At 38.5% G+C, this 20,936-nt stretch overlaps 1 protein-coding gene across 6 annotated transcripts; it reads left to right on the plus strand.

Moving 5' to 3' along the window:
* Positions 1-320: 320 nt before the first annotated feature.
* Positions 321-20,913, plus strand: RPE (ribulose-5-phosphate-3-epimerase). 6 transcript variants are annotated; one of them, XM_006140079.3, is made up of 7 exons: positions 322-528; positions 1,186-1,205; positions 9,108-9,187; positions 14,073-14,212; positions 14,576-14,710; positions 15,319-15,405; positions 17,883-20,913. In XM_006140079.3, exons 1-7 carry the CDS (start codon positions 418-420, stop codon positions 18,003-18,005), a joined length of 696 nt encoding a protein of 231 aa, XP_006140141.1. In that variant the 5' UTR covers positions 322-417; the 3' UTR covers positions 18,006-20,913. The 6 variants fall into 6 exon arrangements, with proteins under 6 accessions (XP_006140142.1, XP_006140141.1, XP_006140144.1 ...); XM_027770214.1 differs by having other exon boundaries at positions 416-539; positions 1,186-1,216; positions 17,883-18,005; XM_006140086.3 differs by having other exon boundaries at positions 422-528; positions 1,186-1,216; positions 17,883-18,005.
* Positions 20,914-20,936: the final 23 nt, after the last annotated feature.

Here is a 20,936-nt window from a genome sequence, read left to right on the forward strand (position 1 = left end):
TTGCCATTATTTTTTTAAAGGGCAAGCGCGGGAGTTGGGGAGGGAACCCATAAGCAAGCGACGGAGTAACGAAAAGTAAAATAAGGCCAAGAGTTGAGGACAGAGGGAACTGCGGAGAGAATACAGGAATGGAAGCTTAAGATACGTCCCCAATGCCTGGAAAGACCTAAAAGGATATCAAAACGAAGGTCAGAAAGAAGAGACCATCACTGCCAGGGCCCGCCCTTAAGCCGTAGAACTAGCCACCCTTCCCCCGAGAGAAGGCGGGACTTCCTCGCCGCAGGGGCTGCTGCTTCCGGCAGAGTCCGGAAGAGTGTGCGGGGAAGGGGCGGGTCCAAAACGGCACGCCGAATCGCGAGCGACTGCTTCGTCGTGCCGGGGGACTCGTGGGGTAACTTGCTCCAGGGAACTAGCACTATGGCGTCGGGCTGTAAGATTGGTCCGTCCATCCTCAACAGTGACCTTGCCAATTTGGGGGCCGAGTGCCTCCGGATGCTAGACTCTGGGGCCGATTATCTGCACCTGGATGTAATGGACGGGTAACTCCTCCGGGCTCGGGTCGGGCTTGCCGCGCGGGGGAGGGATCACCGCACCTTAATTGAGTGCCTGTTGGATGCACGGTGTCACCGGGCACCTCACTCTGAACGCGGCATCGAGACGGGGACCGGGTGGGAGCCCTGGAGACCGTGGCTGGGGCTGACCTGACGAGGCAGGTTGCGGTCGAGTCCTAAACCTCAACTCCTCTCCTGACGTAACCTGTGGTCTTCTAGCCCTTGACCCGGAAGCGACCTTACGTTAAATTTCCACGGCATTGCTTTCGCTTGCAGTTGGAGAAACTGAGGCCCAAGGAGATAGGCGTGACTTGCCCAAGCTCATACAGCTAGTAAGTGGCAAAGCTGGAGAGAGAGACTTGAGTACGAGTAAGAGTTCGGCACCTGAAATGAGATTGCCCGAGTTCTGCCCCTTGCTGGATTACCTTGGACAGGAGACTTAACCTCGTTGAGCTTCAGTTTCATTGTTAGAAAAATGAGAATACTCATAGAACCTCCGCTTAGGCATTTTTGGAAGTTGAAATGAGTGAGCTCATAGAAAGTTTATAGTGCCTGACATGTAGTAAGTTTTCTGTAACTGTTAGTTGTTTTATCATTATTCAAAATCTGATTTTCCTGTCTATTTTCTCTTCAGGCACCCTGCTCTTCAGGGAGGTCAGTTTTTTGTAAGTAATTTTTAAGCACTGTAGTTATAGCACATGGTATCGTTTGGAGTCAGGATCCAAGTTTTTGAAATTTGTTATAAAATGAGGAATCCCAAACTCTAGCAAAATTAGCAAGACTCCCTCAAGATTACACAAGATTGTGACTTACAACCTAGATTTTGTTGGATTTGCCAGGTATTTCTCTGAGCCTACTTACTGCTGATTGACCATAAAATCATGAAAACTTGGATTGGGATAGAAAAATAAATTTATTTCATATGGGTAAAACCTTTGTGTGCCCTCACTCAAATTTGCAAATTAGTGGTGTTTACAAAAGACAAATAATTATTACTTTTTTATGTTACTGACTTGGCTCAGTTTCCTCTTTGGGTAAGTCTATCTGTGGTTCTTTTGCGTTCTATCCAATTCTCTTAGGTGTCTGCCCAACTGACAATGGCAGAACCTTGACTTTAGAGTACTAAGAATTGTAGGCTATGAATGTTTAAGAAGGTTAGTAAATAGTACCTCTCACAAAAGCTTGATTTTTTTTTTTTTTTAGTTTCCCATCATATGTAGTTCTACTTATATATTTTGCTTTTGACAACATGAAAATCCTAAGCTTCCACAGTAATAATACTGAGTGGAGTGTGTTCCTAAGTGATAGGTAGCTATACTTCTGTTCCTGAGACGAAACAGAGGGCCCTCAGGATGGAACAGGCCACATGTGTTTGTGTGAGTCTGACACAGAAGGCAATTTGTTTTTAAATAAGTCGTGTATGAGTAAGTGAATGGATGGAGAAAATGTGTTTTCGTTCACAGGTCTGGATATTAATTTAACAGTTGTAGCAAAGTTTATGAATATTTAAAGTATTTTTGTTCTGGCGCTTTTTATGAATTAACTCACACAACTGTATGAGTTGGTGCTGTTATTACCACCAGTATTTGACAGTGAGTAATTGTTTATAGTGAGATTTAATCATCCGTGCATGGACTCACTAGCTGGGAAATCCTAGATTTAGGGTTCGAAGGGGTACAGCAGCTTATATTGTCTCAAAAATTAAATGCTTTCTCTGGGTCCTGTGCTTACAGAGAATGTTAAAACATTTTCTTCCTTCAGTGCACAAAAATCTATACAATAATCTGAGATTGTGAGAAGAAATGTTGCAAGAAAAGAAAAATATACACATTACTCGGGATGTGTTAATGTCATAATTCTGTTCTGTTAATGGTAATTTCATGATGATTGTTCTCCTATCTTATAAGCTTCCTGAAGCAGAATTTGTCTTGTTTTGTTCACCCCTGTATTCACTACTGGTAAAGTATCCTCACAAGCTTAGTTTAGTTGATTCAGTGTATTAATCATAATGAGAGGGATCTAAGTATCACTCCTTCCCCCACCCACCCAGCTTTATGGTAAACCCAGAGCTTACAAAGATAAGTGTTGCTTTTTGTTTGTTGTTTTTATAGTATGTGTATGTATACCAGATAGGGGTGCTGAGGGGAGCAAGAAGCCAAAACACCCTCAGGGGGATCTTGTCATGCCAGGATCTCCTTTCCTCAGCTCTCCAGTTCCTCGGGATCTGGGTCACCTATCTGTGTAGTTGGGCTGTTTCCAGGCTGACCTACCAGCTGAACCCAAGAGGCTTCCAAGTCAGCACAGCAGCCCTGTATTCTAGAGACTGTTTCACCCAGGCTTGGCCAGGTGGAGCAGTCTTTTATTTATTTATTTTTGAGAGATTTTTTGCCATAGGGCGTGTGCGCTGGCCAGACAGTCAGAGAGAGACAGAGAAATGGAAAGCGAGAAATCGCCCCCCAGGAGGGATGGCCACGCGCAATCCCTTCTCCATTCTCTTGGGATCTTGGGTCCAGGACACAAACCGCCGTCCACTATATGGGAGTCCAGTGACATAGCCATTACACTAACTGCTGGTCTGGAGCAGTCTTTTATTTACTTGCTTCCCCTTTGCCAGGAAGCTCCTTTGTTTAGAAAAAGTTAATTCTGCATACAGTTTTAAAATTCTTTCCCTTTTGGAACCAGCAGATGGTGAAATGGTTGCATTGCTGGACTCCCACATAGTCCGCGGTGGTTCGAATCCCAGACCCAGCTGCTTGAAACTCACCCTGTAGCAAGTGCACACACCCTATAGTGAAAAGAAAACAAACAAAAGCATTCCCAGGCATTTGTGCATGCATGTTTAAGATCCTGGAGAGGAGAATGGAAAGGGATTACAATGTGGCCATTCCCCCAGGGAGTGGTTTTCTCTCTGTGGTGAGCACAAACACCCTATACCAGCAAATCTCTCAAAAAGAGAGAGAGGGAAAAAAAAAAAACAAGCAACTCTGCCTTTAAATCTTCACAGCTTCTTGAGATGAGAGCTGTTTTTATTCCCCTGTTGGCAAAGGTGGAAACTAGTTGAGCAATTTGGCCCCTTCCATGATATCCTGCCAGAAAAGGCAGAGCCTGGCTGATCTGGTGCCAGTGCCCTTAAGCAGTGTGCTGCATTGTCTTCTAATAAGCTAGTGGTATGAAAGCAGGGCTGTGGACTTGCTTTGCAAAGGTGGCTGACCACACCATACTCTTCTTTCTTTCTTTTTTGAGAGGTTTTTGCTATAGGGCGCATGTGCTCGCCAGACAGACAGAGAGAGACATAGAGACAGAAAGCGAGAAATCACCCCCCCCAGGGGGGATGGTCACACTGCAATCCCTTCTCTCGGGACCTTGGGCACACACGCACGCACACGCGCCCGGCGTGAGTTTTAAGCTACTGGGTCCGGGATGCGAACCGCGGTCGACTACGTGGGAGTCCAGCGACATAGCCATTACGCTAACTGCTGGTCCCCACCATACTCTTCTTTCTGAACTTCCTCTATATTTCTCTTCTTGGCTCCCCTTAAACATTTCCAAAAAGACACTTCAGGTGCACTTGTTTTCTAGTCTTCCCCTCTCCTACCCTGGCCCCAAGTTTCTCTCCTGATTGAATTTCTCTATCTGGAAAGTCAGAAACTAGTTTGGGAACTGTGGGAGGTGGGACACTAGTATGGTTGAGTGTGTGGAATAAAAGACAAGTTGATTCTCTGGAGAAGGAAACTATAGAAAACATCAGTGTGTCATGATAGGACAGTGACCAGAGTGGGTTGATCCTAAGCAATCCTGTGGGATCAGAGCAAATGAACAGTTTCTTTTTCTTTTTCTGTTTTTTTTTTTTAATTTATTTTTTTATTTTTTTTATTTTATCAGGGGTTGATCCTAAGCAATCCTGTGGGATCAGAGCAAATGAATAGTTTCTTTTGCTGTTTCTGTTTTTTTTTTTTGAATTATTTATTTATTTGTTTTAATTTGATCAGAGATGGACAGAGAGAGCAAGAGAGAGAGAAAAGTAAGAAAGCAAGTTGCTGGGTCTGGGACTCAAACCGCAGTCAGCTATGTGGGAATCCAGCGCCCTTAACCACCACACCACCTGCTGGCCCCAGGACAGTTTCTTAATTAATTACCAGAATTTAAATTGGGAAGGATTTTATATTAATACTGGATTTCTGACTTTGAGAAAAAATCTTGAAGATTTGTCTGCATTGAGAACTCAGCTGACAAGGCCACCATGGGCTAGAGCTGAATGGAACAGCTACCTTTGGCAAGGCCTGGTGTTCTTTATTTGTTTCCCTGTCCCCTCTGCTCTGTTTTGTTCCTTGATGTTATCTGCCTACCCCCCGCTAGCACATGAGTTCTTGATTCCTGATTCATGGAAAGATTGTTTTCTGGTTTCTGGTTATAATCTCAGAACATTTTATATCAGCCTTAATCCGCTTACCGTCTTTGCCCTGTTGGGAGATAGGATAAATGTTTGATCTGTCTGAAATAGATTGGTTTACAGTTACAACTAAAGCTTAGGATTAATGATGGAAGATGATGGGAGAGAAAAGAATTATATTTCTGTATTATAAATAAATAGTTTAGTTCTACTAAGTCCCTGGGGAAAAGGAATTATTCTTTATTGCACTAAATCTCTTGTAGACTTTACTCCAGAAAAGCCTTCAAGGGATAAAAGACATAATAAAGTAATGATGAAGTAGAGTTTTGATGAAGTTTCTCTTCCTTGGTTTGAAATAATTAGAGGTTTTCCAAGCTGATGTGATAAGAACTCCCTCAGGCATTTGTTAAATATTTGGATTTCCAGGTTTCCTCTGGAGTCAGTGGACTTGAAATACAGGTGGTAAATCCATTTGTAATGGGTATCCTTTGATTACTGTTAGGAAAATTTAGGACACAGTGACTTAATGTTTGGGTTTATAGGTGTTTTTTGTTATGATTTAGCCCTAAACCTTGGTTTATTCTGAGAATATTGGTGCATTTTTGTTCTTCCAGTATATTTGGTGAACCTAGTGCATCTAATTGGATTTCAGTAACAATTTAGTCACATACTTTTGAGGGTCAGGAGTGTTATACATTCTGTTTGTATTGCTTAAAGTAAGAATACATTTGACTCTCACTATTCTCGGGTTCCGATAATTAGTATTTTTATGATAAATGAAACCTAAAGATGAACCAACAGTACTACTTCCAGGGCCTCTCAGCAAATTAAAAATAAAACTATAAAATCCAAATAGTTTCATTTAAAAGTTATAAAATGCTCATTAGGGCCTTATTGCCTGCTTATCTAACCCTTATTTTAAGTAAATACAAGCCATTTATCCATAACCCTGATAACCCTTACTCTTTGGGAAATGGTAAAATAATTTTCTAAATACTATAAATCTAACCACCAAAGTCTACAAGGTTAGTGAATAAAATTATCTGTACCCATCAGCCTTACCTGTCCCTTTCAGAGATGGCCTTCCTGACTTCTCTCTCCGGAGACTCTTAACCTTAGGCTTTTTTTTTGCTTCCTATTAGTTACCAGTTGTGATAGTAGAGGGGATCACCAGTAGTTAAGAGCCCTTACTTTATAGCCATGTTACCTGTGTTAACTCGTGGTTCCAGCACTTAACTGATTGTGTATTCTTTTCCTCTTCTGTAAAATATACATAATAGTACCTACTCCTAGGGTGGTTGCGAGGTTTTAGTGATTTAATGTATAGAAAGTGTTGTGTTTGGGGACCAGCAGTTAGCCTAATGGCTATGTTGCTGGACTCCCATGTAGTCAACTGCGCTTCGCGTCCAGGACCCGGTTCGCGTCCGGACCCGGCGGCTTAAAACATGCTGGGCGCCTTTGTGGGCGTGTCCAAGATCCCGAGAGGAGAATGGAGGAAAAGGGATTGCAGTTAGGCCATCCCCACCACCACCCCCTCCCGGGGGGGGGGGGGGGGGATTTTTCGCTTTCTACCTCTCTGTCTCTCTTTCTGGGGAGCGCAAGCACCCTAGAGCAAAAATCTCTCCAAAAAAAAAGAAAAAAAAGTGTTGTGTTTGTTTTTTATTCGAATTCATTCTGCCTGCCATTTAAACTTGCCATCTAAACCTGAACCATGGTTTATTCTTTACCTACACCCCTCCACTACCACATCTAATCAATCTTGCAGTTTTGCCTGTCCTTGTCATTCTGATTTTTCCTCGCTGCTTACTAACACTGCTTACCTTCCTTCTTTCAAATTACTTCCCAGTCTGTCTTCCTACTTTATTAGCTGCTTATTTTAAAATCACAGTTCTTACAATGGGATAAGTCCAAACAGCCCTACTTGGCATTCCATGCAGGACACAGGTGATCTCCTGCCTTCTTCAGCTAGCCAAATTGGCCACACCATTTGCTCCTTCTTTGAATAATTTACTTTTTCTGATTTCACTTCCCATTCAGCCTTCACTTCATTTCTTTTCCTATCTTTACAGATTTTTTAATCTTGTGATCTTCTTTTAACATCCTGTAATACTTGCTCTTATTTTTGTTTTACGTATGATTACATGTCTACTTGTTGTCATTTAGCTTTTCTTGTGATCTTCATATAGTAATATCTGCCACTCTAACAAAACCCAGATTTTAGTAGTTGAACGCGATAGTTTCTTTTTTGTTGGTTTTTTTTTTTTCCTTATTCTCTAACAGTTCCATGAGATTGTCCATCTGTGCAATAATTCAGGGACATAGTCTCCTTTCATCCTGTGGTGCTGCCATTCCCTAAGGGCTTAATTCTTTTTTAATTATTTATTTTTATTTTTTATATTTGCTCTAGGGCATGTGTGCTCACCAGAGAGATATGAGAAAGAGAGAGAAAACAAATAAGCTGTCAAATTGGGGACTTGAACCATGGTCGGTCATGTTGAGAGTCCAGTGCCTTAACTAACGCGCCACCTGCTGACCCCCATCCTACACTCTTAGGACTTTATTGACAGAAGGTAAAGTGAAGGTAGGAAAGGGAGCTACTTAATTGTAATAAAATCCACCTCTTAATACTTATAGTCTTGACTGCCATACATGGCACCTGGCTTTCTCACTTTCTCTCTGGTGAGTGCATGTGTTTTATAGCAAATTAAATAATAAATAAAATTAAATGAAAACAAATTAAAAAAAAAAAACCCTCACATTCCAGTGGTGAGAACTAGAACTAGTCACATTGGCTGCCCAGGCATAAAGAGAGCTGGGAAATGAAATGCAGTCCATGGTTGAGTAGGCTCTCTCCTGACAACCACCACAATAGAGTTAGAAATTCTGGTGTGTCGTTAGGTTTCCATGCAATCATTTGCCAATGAAATTGTGAATTCTCCTGGGATAAGCAGGAATTCTAATGTGTTTGTTTATAAAATACTCTGAAGCACCCAGCATGGTGCTTGCATATAAGAGATTTTTGTTAAATACAAAGGGGGTGGGGTCTTTAAAAACTTCATGGAAAATGTGCATTAAGAAAAAGATATGCATGGATTTCAAATTTTTTGCACCAAAATTTATTATTATGTATTTTAATTCCATTTTTTCCATGAACTTTTTGAAGTCCTGTGTATTTAAGTGATAGAGCAAAATCATTAACTGTGGTAGGTTAAAGGTTAAGTATTTTGGGTCTGATATCAGGCAGACTTAGTTTGAATCCTGCCTCCACAAATTAACTGAATGACTTAAGGATGTTATTTGTCCTGTGCCTTCAACTGGTGTTAGTAATAGTTCCTAGTTCATAAGTCTTGTTACAAAGGTGACACAGTTAAGGTGCAATGCCTCAGATATGGTAAACCTGCACTGAAAGCGGTTACTGGTAGACACATCAGTTTTCTTCACTAAGAATCTTAATAAAGTTTAAATAAATTATCATTTAGTGTCCACTGATATAAGTGGATCAGAAATAGCCACAGACTTCCTGGGACAGACAGGGTACGGTTTGAGAGACCTGTATCAGACAGAGTCTGCAACTTACCAACAACTGTGTGACTTGGGTAAGTCATAAAACTTATGCAATTTTTAGTATGATTACAGAATTAAATCATAATGATGATATTTGTGACATTTGATTTGCTGAAATGTCAAGGAAATAGTGCTTTGTAAAACTGCAGTTATTGGGACCAGCAGATGGTGTAGTGGTTACATTTTTGGACTCCCACATAGTTGACCACAGTTCAAGTCCTGGACCCAGCAGCTTAAAGCTCACGCTGGGAGCGTGTATATGTGCATCCTAAATCCTGGGAGGAAAATGGAAGAGAAGGGATTGTGGCATGGCCACTCCACTAGGGGATGATTTCTTGCTTTCTATTTCTCTCTTTCTGTCTCTCTGGCAAGTGCACGTGCCCTATAGCAAAAATCTCTCTCTTAAAAAAAAAAAAAAGAAAAAGAAAACTGCAGTTATCTAGGAGTTTTGGTATTGTTTATACTGAAGATGTTAAGTATTAAATTAAAAAATGCTGCAGTCCCAGATACCATCCCCTCTACCCACATTAGAATTTGTATTGGGAGAAATGTAGAGACTGAATTAAAAACATTTTCAGAGTAAGATTTTGTTTGTTTTGTAGGCATTTTGTTCCCAACATCACCTTTGGTCACCCTGTGGTAGAAAGCCTCCGAAAGCAGCTAGGCCAGGACCCTTTCTTTGGTAAGTGGGTATTACGCCATCTGAAGCTGTATGTGTTGCTTTAGTAAAAGGAGAAGTTGATGGTAGATTTCTTAACTTCCAAGTTCATCTTACACTCTTTTTCTCCTCTCTGTGCTGGGGCAGCAGGGCCTGACTCCAGTAGCCAAGCTCTGTCCTGCCTTAGGGCCTTGGAACTGGCTAATCTCTGCTTCAGTTAGCTATCTCATCTTTGGGCCTGGGGTCATTTATCCTTTCCTCAAAAGAGGCCTTTCCCATCACCCTATTCTAAATCAACCTTTATCTAGTTATCACTTCTTTTATTTTTTTTCTTAGAATGTCCTTTATTCTGAGATCAGTTTTATGACTATAAACTGGTTGAGGGCAGGGATTGAATGTACCTTATTTACTGTGGTTTTCATCACCCTAAATGTCCATAAGGTCAGTGTTTGGAGTTCCTTAAATGAATCTGAATCCATTGATTGATCTAGAAGTCATTTGTTTTTATGAAAATTGCAGTTTTCCAGGCAGGGCTTACTTGTGCTTTCCACTCCTGTGTCATAGGATAATGTGAATTATGATTTTTAAGATCATGTAGACCTAGAAGTTATGTTTTATGGATTATGGATTCAATCCATGTGTTGTTTTAAACTAAGTTAGCAATACCTCACTTGCCAAATCTCTTGTACGTAAGAATTTTTACAAATCTTTGTAAATAGAGTTTTTATGTAATTATTGGGACTTAATAGAACCTAGATTTGTGTTTTGGACAGATTGCCATGTTGTGATCCTCCTGCCTCAGCCTCCAGAGTAGCTGAGACCACAGGCACTCACCACAGTGCCTGGCTTTTTAGGGTGAGCCAGGAATCAAACCCAGGGCTCCGGTTTTGCCTCAGTTTCCTAAGCAGTTCGGTCCAACCGACACTCCTTAGGCTAGGCCAGAACTTAGAAATTTTTTATCAGTATATTACGGACAAATTTTATGGAGGTTTGTAACTACGCTGTTTAGTATAATAGCCACAAGCCACATGTAGCTCTTTTAATTAAAATTAGGTGAAATTAATTCAATTTCTCATTCACATTAACCACATTCCAAGTACTGAATAGCCACGTGACTAGTGGCTGCTGTACTGTACAGTGCAGCTATGGAACACAACATCATGGAAAGTTCTGTTGGATGAATCCTCTTTACGGGATCCATCCACTTTGAGTGCACCAAAAGAAAAGTGCATTATCACCTCATTTGTGTGGAGTGAGGACATAGTCTTCCACCAGCATGTTCACTGCTTGAAATTTCTACATAATGGAATACAATCCTGTAATTATCTAGAGTTAGTTTTTTAATCACATTTTAGAAAATGAATTTTCCAAAATAAGTTTCTTACTCCTTTAATCAGCTTATATTAGATGCCATGACTTGGTGTAAATTAAAGGTAGATTCTCATGGTCGTGAGAGGTGGAAGAAATAGCATCGTTTGCTCCCACTGTACAGTCACCATGGAGTCCTGTGATTCTAGCTTTCTTGTATGAATTTTTAAAAAATCATTAGTTTTAGCTTTTCCATTTCTCTTGGCCCGTAGTGTTACTACTCAGCCGTCGTCAGGGTCTCTTCCTACTAGTGCCTTTCCTCTTGAGCAGTCCTGCTGCTGTCACCACATATAGTCTGGATTTCCTTCCTGCTTTTGTTTTGTTTGTTGATAAACTAAATCTTAAACTTCTTTCTAGAATTTTTGCTGAAATAAAGATGAATATACTCCATTCACTTTAATGTTTGGGTTAATGATCTCTTTTCCTTTTTAAAAAAATTTTTTCTTTTTTTTTTTTTAACATTCACTGCAGCATACAAAATTAATTTTCTCAATATGAATACATTGTATATTAGTCCAAGGATATTACCATATACATCATCATCAACAGATAATTTTTCAGTTTTGTGTCCCTTAAATGTTTTGCTAGTTTTTTTCCCTTAATTCCCTCCCTCCCGCACTCTCTCTAGTATCCATAGTTGCTCTCCATTGTGAGCTCTTTTTTATATTGCACTCTTTTTTTGTTAGTTAATTGGTGCATAGGTATATTGTAGGAATTAGATCACAGGTTGTATTGTTCATATAATTGCTAAAATTCTTAACTGTTCTATCTTGGTATTGAGTAGAGGTAACCATCTAGTTAATAAATTGATAAGAAAAGTCTGTTTTTGTTAGTCAGTGGTTTTCAAGTGTGTTCTAAGGACTCATAGAAACCCTTAAGACCTTTTCACATTATCCTCAAGATGAAAACTTTTTCATAATTTAGATATTGCCATTGTTGGTGCCACTGGTGCAAAAGCAATAGTGAGTGAGTTTGCTGGTGCTTTAACCCAAGTCAAAGCAGTGGTATTGAACCAATTATCACCCTTCATTTACTGTATCCATGATGAAGGAGTTCAGATTAATAATTTTAGTAAGTCTCAGTTCTCAAGTACATGTCTTTAATATTTTGCAGCAGAGATGGGAAGGTCATATACAGCACTTACACTGCATGCTGGCTATGAAAACTTTTCATAGGGAAGAAACCCATTTGCGCCATAGTTTGAGTTGTGATCTGAGCTAGCTGCTTTTTTCACAAGCATGAATTTTACTGGAAAGAACAGTGACAGATGAACTGTAATTTTTCAGAGTTGGCTGTTTTGCCGACATTACCTTTAAAAGTAACTAAGTTAAATTGTCGCTTCCAGGAAAATATCTCATCAGGTTTTTTTGTTTGTTTTTGGAGAGGTTTTTTTCTATAGGGCGTGTGCGTTCACCAGAAAGGGACAGAAAGACAGAAAGTGAGAAATCATCCCCCTGGGGGGATGGCCATGCCACAATCCCTTCTCCTCCATTCTCCTCTCAGGATCTTGGGCACGCACGCACACACGCCCAGCATGAGTCTAAGCCACCGGGTCCAGGACTCAAACTGCAGTTGAATATATGGGAGTCCATTGACAAGGCCATTGCGCCAACTGCTGGTCCCATACCTCATCACTTTTTGTTGCTACTGGTAAATAGCCCATGAACAAAAATTAGAATTTCCAGTGATTTCTGACTTTCCCTCTCTCCCTCTTCCAGCAAGTGCAGATGCCCTATGGAAAAAAAAACTTTTTTAAATGGAATGTTGGAAAACTTGTATCTTACCATATGAGTTTAACAACTTCTCAATACTTAATAGCTTTCCTGATGAGATCTGGTGATTTTAATAAATGTGGTTTTGGGAATAGAATTTGATGATATCTGTCACTGTTTAGAAGATCCATGTAATTCAGTGAGCCATTACTTAAAAGATCCATTCAAAGAACAAAGTAAACCACCAGTTTTATTGTAATGAAGAATGCAAAGTTTATTGGTAGGGTTTTATGGACTGTAGCTAACGTGTGTAAAACTACCACTCTTTTTGTTCTGATATAGAATCAGAATGATATCCACATTTGTCTGAAAAGACTATTAATCTAAGTCTCCCTTTCCCATACACCTCTTTCTTCCCTTTTCTTCATATAATACAGTGTGTTACAGTGGATTGGATGCAGAACAGATTGAAAATACAGGCGTCTTCTGTTAAGTCAGACAATACAGACTTATAAAACAATGCCTACCCTTAATTAACATGTAACAGATTATGTTATTATTTTTAATTTGCCAGAGGATATGTGTATTCACTGGAGAGAGACAACCCCTAAGTACATTTTTAAAAATAAAGCTCTCACTGTTTAATTACCTTTGGTTGTTTAGAAATATAAACTTTAATCTCAGCTTTATTAGTCAAGCAATACTCTTTTTCTAACCATTTTCTCAAAGCTTTATTGAATTTATAATCTTAGTTACGTTCTGCAAGAATGGAATTTTTTTAACTGAACAAAAAAAGAAAGAAAAAACAACAACACTCCTCACTACTATCCATCTTTATAAGATTCTTCCCAGAGTTATTCCTCAGTGTAGCCTTTTTCATGCTGCCCTGTCAAAATACTGTTCTAAGTCAAAATCTTTAAGAACGCTATGCTTGTTTTCCTGTTACATATTCTTATGAATCAAGTTTAGAATTAGGGTAAATACCAGGTTTCTTCTAACAACAAGTCCTTCTCCTTAAAGCTGTTCATCCTCTCCTTCTTCTCCTTAGTTAATGGCAGTCTTGTTTTTCTAGTTGCTCAGGCCCAAACCCTTTGCACCGCCCTGACTTTCCTCTCCCAATCCCCCAGTTAATTCAGTAGTAACTCCTACTAGCTCTACCTTCAGAACATAATCCTGAATTCCACCGCTTCTGGCCATCTGTAATTGCTGCCTTGTCATTTCTCATCTGGGTTATTGCAGTAACAGCCTCTTTGGTCAGATCATGTCGCTTCTCTACTTAAAATCATGTGTCGTTTTCCCATCTCATTCGGAGTAAAACCTGAGGGCCTGTAGAACCCTATGCTGTCTCTCCTTGCTGGATGCCTCTCTGACCTCATCTGCTCTCCCTGGTGCTACACTTGCCAAAGTGGTATTGGCCTTATTGACTGCTAATCTAGTGTGGATTTAGTTTATTGTTTGTCTTTCCTAACAAGAATGGAACCCCTAGATCCATAGATGTCTTTGTTTTTCACTCTGTCCCTAGGCGTCTGGAAGAGTTAATGGGGTAGTAATTGTGAATAGCATTTCTTGGACCTAGGTTTTGTGAATTCTGTTACAGTTTTTAAGTTTCATATACAGCACCATATGATTTTTGTGGGAAAATATTTTTCAGACATGTTTTCAGAATAAAGAGATACTATCTCCACTGAAGTATGATTCTTCAAATCACTATTTTTGTAATGTCAGAAATGTCTATAACCACGGTGGCAAAAACTTAGGCAATCTTCAGTAACATGAGCCTGGGTATTTGCCTTTCAGTAGTAGTTAAGAAATATGTCTTTTCTTTCCAGATATGCACATGATGGTATCCAGGCCAGAGCAGTGGGTAAAGCCAATGGCTGTAGCAGGAGCCAATCAATACACTTTTCACCTTGAGGCTACTGAGAACCCAGGCGCTTTGATTAAAGACATTCGGGAGAATGGAATGAAGGTGAGAAGTCAGCGATGACAGAACTGTATTAAACTCTTCACTCAGAGTTTAGAAGATTTGGTTGAAAACGTGAAATGATAGGCAAAGATGACCTGACTACAGTACCTGTTCTTGGGTTGTGAATCCAGAGTTGAAATGTGATTTGTTTGTCAGATAGGATTTATATTATTCCACCAATGTTTTCTGAAGGTTACTGCCTTTCGGAAACATTTATATTTGATAACTAAGGTTATGCTCTGAATGTTTTATATTTCGTTTATTATTCTGTTTGATTAAAAAACAGATATGGCTATTGGGCCAAATATGCTATAATAATATGGAAATAATTGTTAATGTGATGTAGCAAATTTGTCTCTGTTTCAGGTTGGCCTTGCCATCAAACCAGGAACTACAGTTGAATACTTGGCACCATGGGCTAACCAAATAGATATGGCCTTGGTTATGACGGTGGAGCCTGGGTTTGGAGGGCAGAAATTTATGGAAGATATGATGCCAAAGGTAATCTTGAAATTTTCTTTTGAAATCATTACTTTTTGTTTGTTTTTGAATAGCTCAACATGGAGAAGGAAAGGGAGAAAGAGAGCTTGTGAGCACCTCCCCCAATAAGACGTGGTCACACCACAATCCCTTTTCGGCATTTCTCCATCTCATCAGGATTCTGGGCGTGCACACATACAGTGTGTCTTTTAAGTTGCTAAAGTAGTCAGATTGCTGTTGACCGTGTGGGATCTGGCTTCTGTGTACAAGGCTTAGCCGCTGTGCTGTAGGAACAGCCTGAAACCATTACTTCTGTAACTGTTGTTCCCTTGGGAGTTTTTATTGATTTTTGAGAGTTTGTTTTTGTCTGCTTTCCATGAAGTATATTCTCTGCAAATCACGACAAATGCCGTTTCCCACATGGAACAGAGCTCGTTTTTATAAAACTTCGTTTGTTTGATTACATTACTTACCTCCAGTGATGTTTTTGTACTGGTAAAATTAACTGATGGAGACATTTGGAATTTTAATGGCCAGTACTGGCTATTTAATTTTGGAGGGGGGTTGGTTGGTTTTTTTTCTCCTTCATATTTACTTTAGGAATCACTTATCTCCTTGTATATATCTAGGTTCACTGGTTGAGGACCCAGTTCCCGTCTTTGGATATAGAGGTCGATGGTGGAGTAGGGCCTGAAACTGTCCATAAATGTGCAGAGGTGAGATTGCTCCTTAACTGTGACTAGCCCAGTTTCCTGTCAGATATAATCTCTAGGACATGGTCTCTAGAGCTGAAGAGATTTCCCCTACATTTCCTAAATTGACTTCCTTGGAAAAGTATTTTTTATTTAATTGTAGAAGTAGTAAAATAAAAACAATATAAGTAAATATCCTAAAATTATATAAATTGTTAAATAGTAAATCCGGACCATCACAGTAATGCTGTAGAAGTTTCTTTTTTTTAAAAAAAAAAAAAGAATACGTTGAATGTCAGCCCTAAAGAAGCTCATTTAAGTTCCAGGACATTAGAGTAAGAAGTTTTTCCAAAATAGGGGTGAAAATGCCTCTTTATCATAAAAATAGAGAAATGTAATTAACTTACGTTTTTCTATAGAACCTAGGTGTATTATTAGTTAATTAGCTGTTCCTTATAAGAACTAACATAATTTTTTGGTGAACGTCGAGGCCTGATACTCGTTAGGCCCTCTCTGGATATACCTTTGGCTCTCTGTGTAGAGGAGAGATAAGTTTATTTGTGTTTCATAGGTAGCTAGTATAGCTCAGTCAGGCTCCTGAGCTTTGTAAGAGAATGCCAGCCCTTCTTGTGTCACCACCAGTGATTAATGCTTACGTGGCCTGCTTTTATTGATATTTAGCAGTGTGCTATTTTCGTACTTCTCCAGTCTTTGTAACTGCCACACATCTTTGCTTTATACCTGTCATACGCTTGGCAGTTGTAAATACTTATGAAGGAGGCTGTTCAGAGGATCAGTGAGCATGTATGGTATCCTTTTGGCCCTTTGTGGAGTTGGTTTTCACTGAACTGTGAAATTATTGCTTCATTTGAGAGACTTGTTAAGTAATAACCATAATCACTTTGTACATCATCAATTTATAATTTCTGCGAGGAACATTCTATGGGTATATAATACCGTGTCACAGAGTAACGGTGTCTTCTTTGAGAAATTTTCCTCAGCTTGGGTTTCTTCTTTTAGCAATGAGTCATGAAACAAATTGGATTTCTCTTCTCAAGTTAAATCCTAGGAAGCTTGGAGCTAAACTTGGACCCATCTCACTTGCTTTTCTTTTCTTTTTTTTTTTTTTTTTTTTTTAAAAAAATGAGGTTTTTGCCTCAGGGCATGTGCGCTCACCGGAAAGAGAGACAGACAGATACAATGAGAGGGAAAGTGAGAAATCACCCTCCACTTCTGGGGAGGAGATGGCCACACCATAGTTTCTTCTCCATTCTCTTCCCAGGATATGGGGCTAAGATTTTTAAGCCACCAGGTCTGGGATCTGAACTGCATTCAGCCATGTGAAAGCCTAGCAATATAACCACTATGCCATCTGCTGGTCCTATCTCTTGCTTTTCCTCTTGATTTCTTCCACACTTAAAAATGTCCATTTGAAAATTATTTTTAAGCAATGAAGTGATGTCATTATCATTCTGGAATGCAGTGAAGCATAGAGAGACACTTTTTTCCTGACACACAAATGAGAAATTATTTAATATTGCCATATTTTATTAATAGTTTCATATTTTAGCAATATTTGTCTTTTGGGAGTTCTATAAATTCATATAAATAATCTAAAGATTAAAAGATTTCTTTATCAGAGAGCACATACAGTTAACAAAGAGTGCGAACTACCCATGATCATTGTGATCCGTTTTCTTCCATTTCTCTGTTCTGTCTTCTGTCATGATTTTGAGCACATGCACACATGCACCCAGCATGTTTTCCAAGCTAGAGGCCGGGTCCAAACCACATTCAGCCTTGTGGGTTCAGCCTCCGCATGCATAGTGCATATCCACCTAGCTTTATTGAATTTTTATGTTTTTCTGTGCAAATTGCATCATGACTTTTCCCACGATCTGATACATAAGTAGTTCAAAAGATTTTTTTTCAGTGAGCTCTGTTATTACTGGTACATACATTTGGGTTTTATTTAGTTAGTTTTTAGAGATTTTTGCTAAATGACACGTGTGCTTATGAGAGAGACAGAAATGGAAAGTGAGAAATTACCCCCCTGGGGGTATGGCCACACCTTGGTCCTTCTCTGTTCTCTTCTGCGATCTTGGGCATACATGAACATGCGCCCGGTGTGTTTTAAGCCACCAGGTCCTGAATGGTGATCGACTATGTGGGAGTCTAGCGATATAACCATTATACCATCTTCTGGCCCCGGTTTGGATTTTAAAACCTCTCAAATTTAGCAAAGATAATGTTTAGCTATTTAGCATTTATTTGCTGAAAATGTCATTTATTTACTAGATAGTTGTGAAAATTTTCACATCCTCATTTGTGAGCATCTTCTATCTTCATTGAACCTGCTTGCTTTAGTCTGAATATCTCAAAGCAGCTTTTGTATAATTATGGTGCTAATAGATGCAAGGGTAGAGACTCTAGTCCAGGAATTCTGTTTTATGTTCTTCGACATGGTCCTTTGAGGCATAACCTGTGTTTACTTCTTCTAGGCGGGAGCTAACATGATTGTGTCTGGCAGTGCCATTATGAGAAGTGAAGACCCCAGATCTGTCATCAACCTCTTAAGAAATGTTTGCTCAGAAGCTGCTCAGAAACGTTCTCTTGATCGATGAAACAACAGGATCCCAGTGTGTTCACGAAATCTCCTTTATACTGGAAAACAGGAGTATTGACTACCAAATCATATCACCATTGAGACAATGCTGCTTTTCCAAGCAATTCATTCCAGTGATTAAAATCTATTGCACAGAATATTCTAAGAGGTTAGAAATTGGTGTGTATAAGACATTTTTAGTGATGCATTTTGAAAGATTAGTATAGTGATACATCATTATTATTGGGAGTCTTGATTTTTATGAAGAATGAAAATATGGCTATATTAAAGTTACAAACAAAAATGTGTCTTAATGCCAAAGGAGGGCATATTAGCCACATTAAAAAAATTTTTCTTTCTGTATTTCTTAAAAGACTTTTCTTTAGTTTCTCAGCTTTTCAAGTTTAGGAAGTCCTGGTGTTTTTCCTATTTCATGTCATTTATACTTTGTTTATATGGTGAATAATATGAGTAGAATGAAATTTTAATTTGGTTGGCATGGCATACCATATTCTTTCATCCAATACATTTATTTTTACTTGATTTATTAAAACAGTGTATGAAGTCCAGGGGTTCTAAAATACAAGCATAGATTTTATCAAGGTGTTTCTTTGTCAAAGCAAGTTATTCAGTGATTTCTTTCGACCCCAGTTTTCTTAGTGTTACCATTGTTCTTTAGTTTTTTTCCCCCTAACATCCATTCTTAAGGACATTAAGCAATGCCGTTATATTCTGAGTAGGAAGGAAAAGTAAAGCCTCTTTGGAAGTAATATTGGCTTGAGTTCTCCTGCCTCTGTCCTCTTTCTAGCTATGTGACCTTATCAAATCATCCTCCTTTTTCAGCATATCTGTTATTCATTATACACTGAATATAGTTAAAACAACCATGCAGAGTTGTAAACCATTAAAAGAGGTAATACTGTAAATGTAAAGCTTCAGTACTATTCCCAGAATTTAGAAGATACTCAGTACATAGTGATTAGCCTCTATAAGTTTACATTTCGTTGGTTATAGAATACTTTGATATAATGTCACTGATTTTCTAAATCACTGGTATACATGGTATGATAGGTCTTTTTGTCCCCATGTAAAAATCAAGAAACTAAAGCTCAGCAGTAGGCTGAGTAAGGAATATGATTTCTGACTGGTATGTCCTTTTAAAAAAAATTTTTTATTATTTAAGTAGAGCCCTTTGGAGGCAGGTTAGGCAAAAAGCTCCTTTTACTTAATATTGTCTTGTTTCCAGTTTAATTTTACCCTGGTTGTAGAACCAGATGGCTAAGAATATTCTGGAACTGTGGAAGATAATGTATTTTATTCCAAAAAAGACCAGGTAGGCTGAGATGACAGTACGGAATTAATACAAAAACTAAATAGATAGAACTCTGTTCCAGATTATACAGAGACTACAAACATATGTCAGCTATTTAATTCTTACAAATATTCTTGCTTTGAAATTAATTCAGCAAGAACTAACAGGATGATCATCATTAAATTTTTTGAGGCTACTGTGAGTTTTGAGAAGTTTGAAAAATATTAATAGATGGAGCTTGTTTGGTGCTATCTATCTATAACACAGTACAAGTTAGTTTCTTAATGCTTGCTTTTCAACCTAGTTTTGTTTTCTACCATGAATAGGTGACATTTAATCAAATCAGACAACTCAAGGCATATAGAAATAACTTTAATTAAAAAACTTACATAGAAGATTATAATATCAGACGTGACAAAATTTCGAGTTTTCCAGGACAACTTAGATTTGTCTGGCTTTTTTCTTTCCTTTAAAAATAAATGTACAGTAAAACTATAAGTAAAGTTTGTCAGTATTGAGTGTGAAATTTTTTTCCTGGACCAGTATAATTAGAATCCCTAACAAAAACTTGGTGTCAAATTTCAAAGGCTAGGCCAAAAGGCCAGTATTTTCAGTTATATGGGTACTATAACTTGAATAACCTTTTTATACAACAAAAGTATTCATACACATTTTCCTCAGTTTTCACATAGGAAAAAAAATGGTGTAATAGTTTCAAAAGGAATTATCCTTAGTGTATACTCTTCAGTATCCAATACTGAAACATTTTCCCTTGAAAAATTTTAATTCTCAATCTAGAATACAGGAAAAGTAGCTATTTGAATAGAGTTTGGCAAGAAATAACCAAATTAGCTAGAAATATAACAGTATTTCTCAGTTAGCTATTAATTATCTACAGTGACTAATTTCTAGCTAATTAGCTAGAAATACAGCTAGTTTCTATTTTTATACTAATAGGACTTTCCTACAGCTCATTTTAAATTGGTGTCTTCTTTATGAGATAAAGTAGGTAAATCTCAAGTTGAGCTTTAAAAGGTGATCGTTTTAAAATATGCCAGTATTGAATTTTAATTTGCTTATTTAATTCTGTTAGGAGTAAATAGAAAGTAGCCTGTGGTTAGTCCAGCATGTCCATGATATCAATGATTTTGAATAGAGTAGTATAATGTTAATTTGGCACAAGAATTTTGAAAAATACCTTCTGTTGGTTAACATGTTAGAAAAAAATAAAAATCTCCCTCTCCATAGTCAAGACGTTCAGATGTCAGGTTTCATCAATAGAAACCTGTGCTATCATACTGCAACTTAACATTTCATAGGTGGTCCATACATGCATTTTTAAGTGGAGTGGGTCATTACCAGTGGTTTTTACAAACTAGGTGTGTGTGTGTGTATTTTATACTTACACATTTGTTTGAATATACTTCTCAGGCAATTTTAATGAATTACTATGTGTAAAGATAAAAACATAACTGTCATTTGATGCACAGGTGGTAGGGGTGGGTGTGAATCTGTAGTCTTAAAAATTACCTGGTATTGTGATTTGATATCAACTGTAGCAGTTAATATCTTGGTGCTTATAATTTGCATGATAAACCCAAATGACTAACACTTGTGTGTAGTTGAAAAGCTACTTCT

Source organism: Tupaia chinensis, unplaced genomic scaffold, assembly GCF_000334495.1.
Source record: "Tupaia chinensis unplaced genomic scaffold, TupChi_1.0 Scaffold000018_1, whole genome shotgun sequence".
In the NCBI taxonomy this organism is placed as follows: domain Eukaryota; kingdom Metazoa; phylum Chordata; class Mammalia; order Scandentia; family Tupaiidae; genus Tupaia; species Tupaia belangeri.

Excerpts from the sequence above, each read along its gene's own strand:
- RPE (XM_006140079.3), top strand. The coding sequence starts at position 418 with ATGGCGTCGGGCTGTAAGATTGGTCCGTCCATCCTCAACAGTGACCTT. Across the intron at positions 1,206-9,107 it reads GCACCCTGCTCTTCAGGGAG|GCATTTTGTTCCCAACATCA; the intron begins GTCAGTTTTTTG and ends TTTGTTTTGTAG. Across the intron at positions 14,213-14,575 it reads TTCGGGAGAATGGAATGAAG|GTTGGCCTTGCCATCAAACC; the intron begins GTGAGAAGTCAG and ends TCTCTGTTTCAG.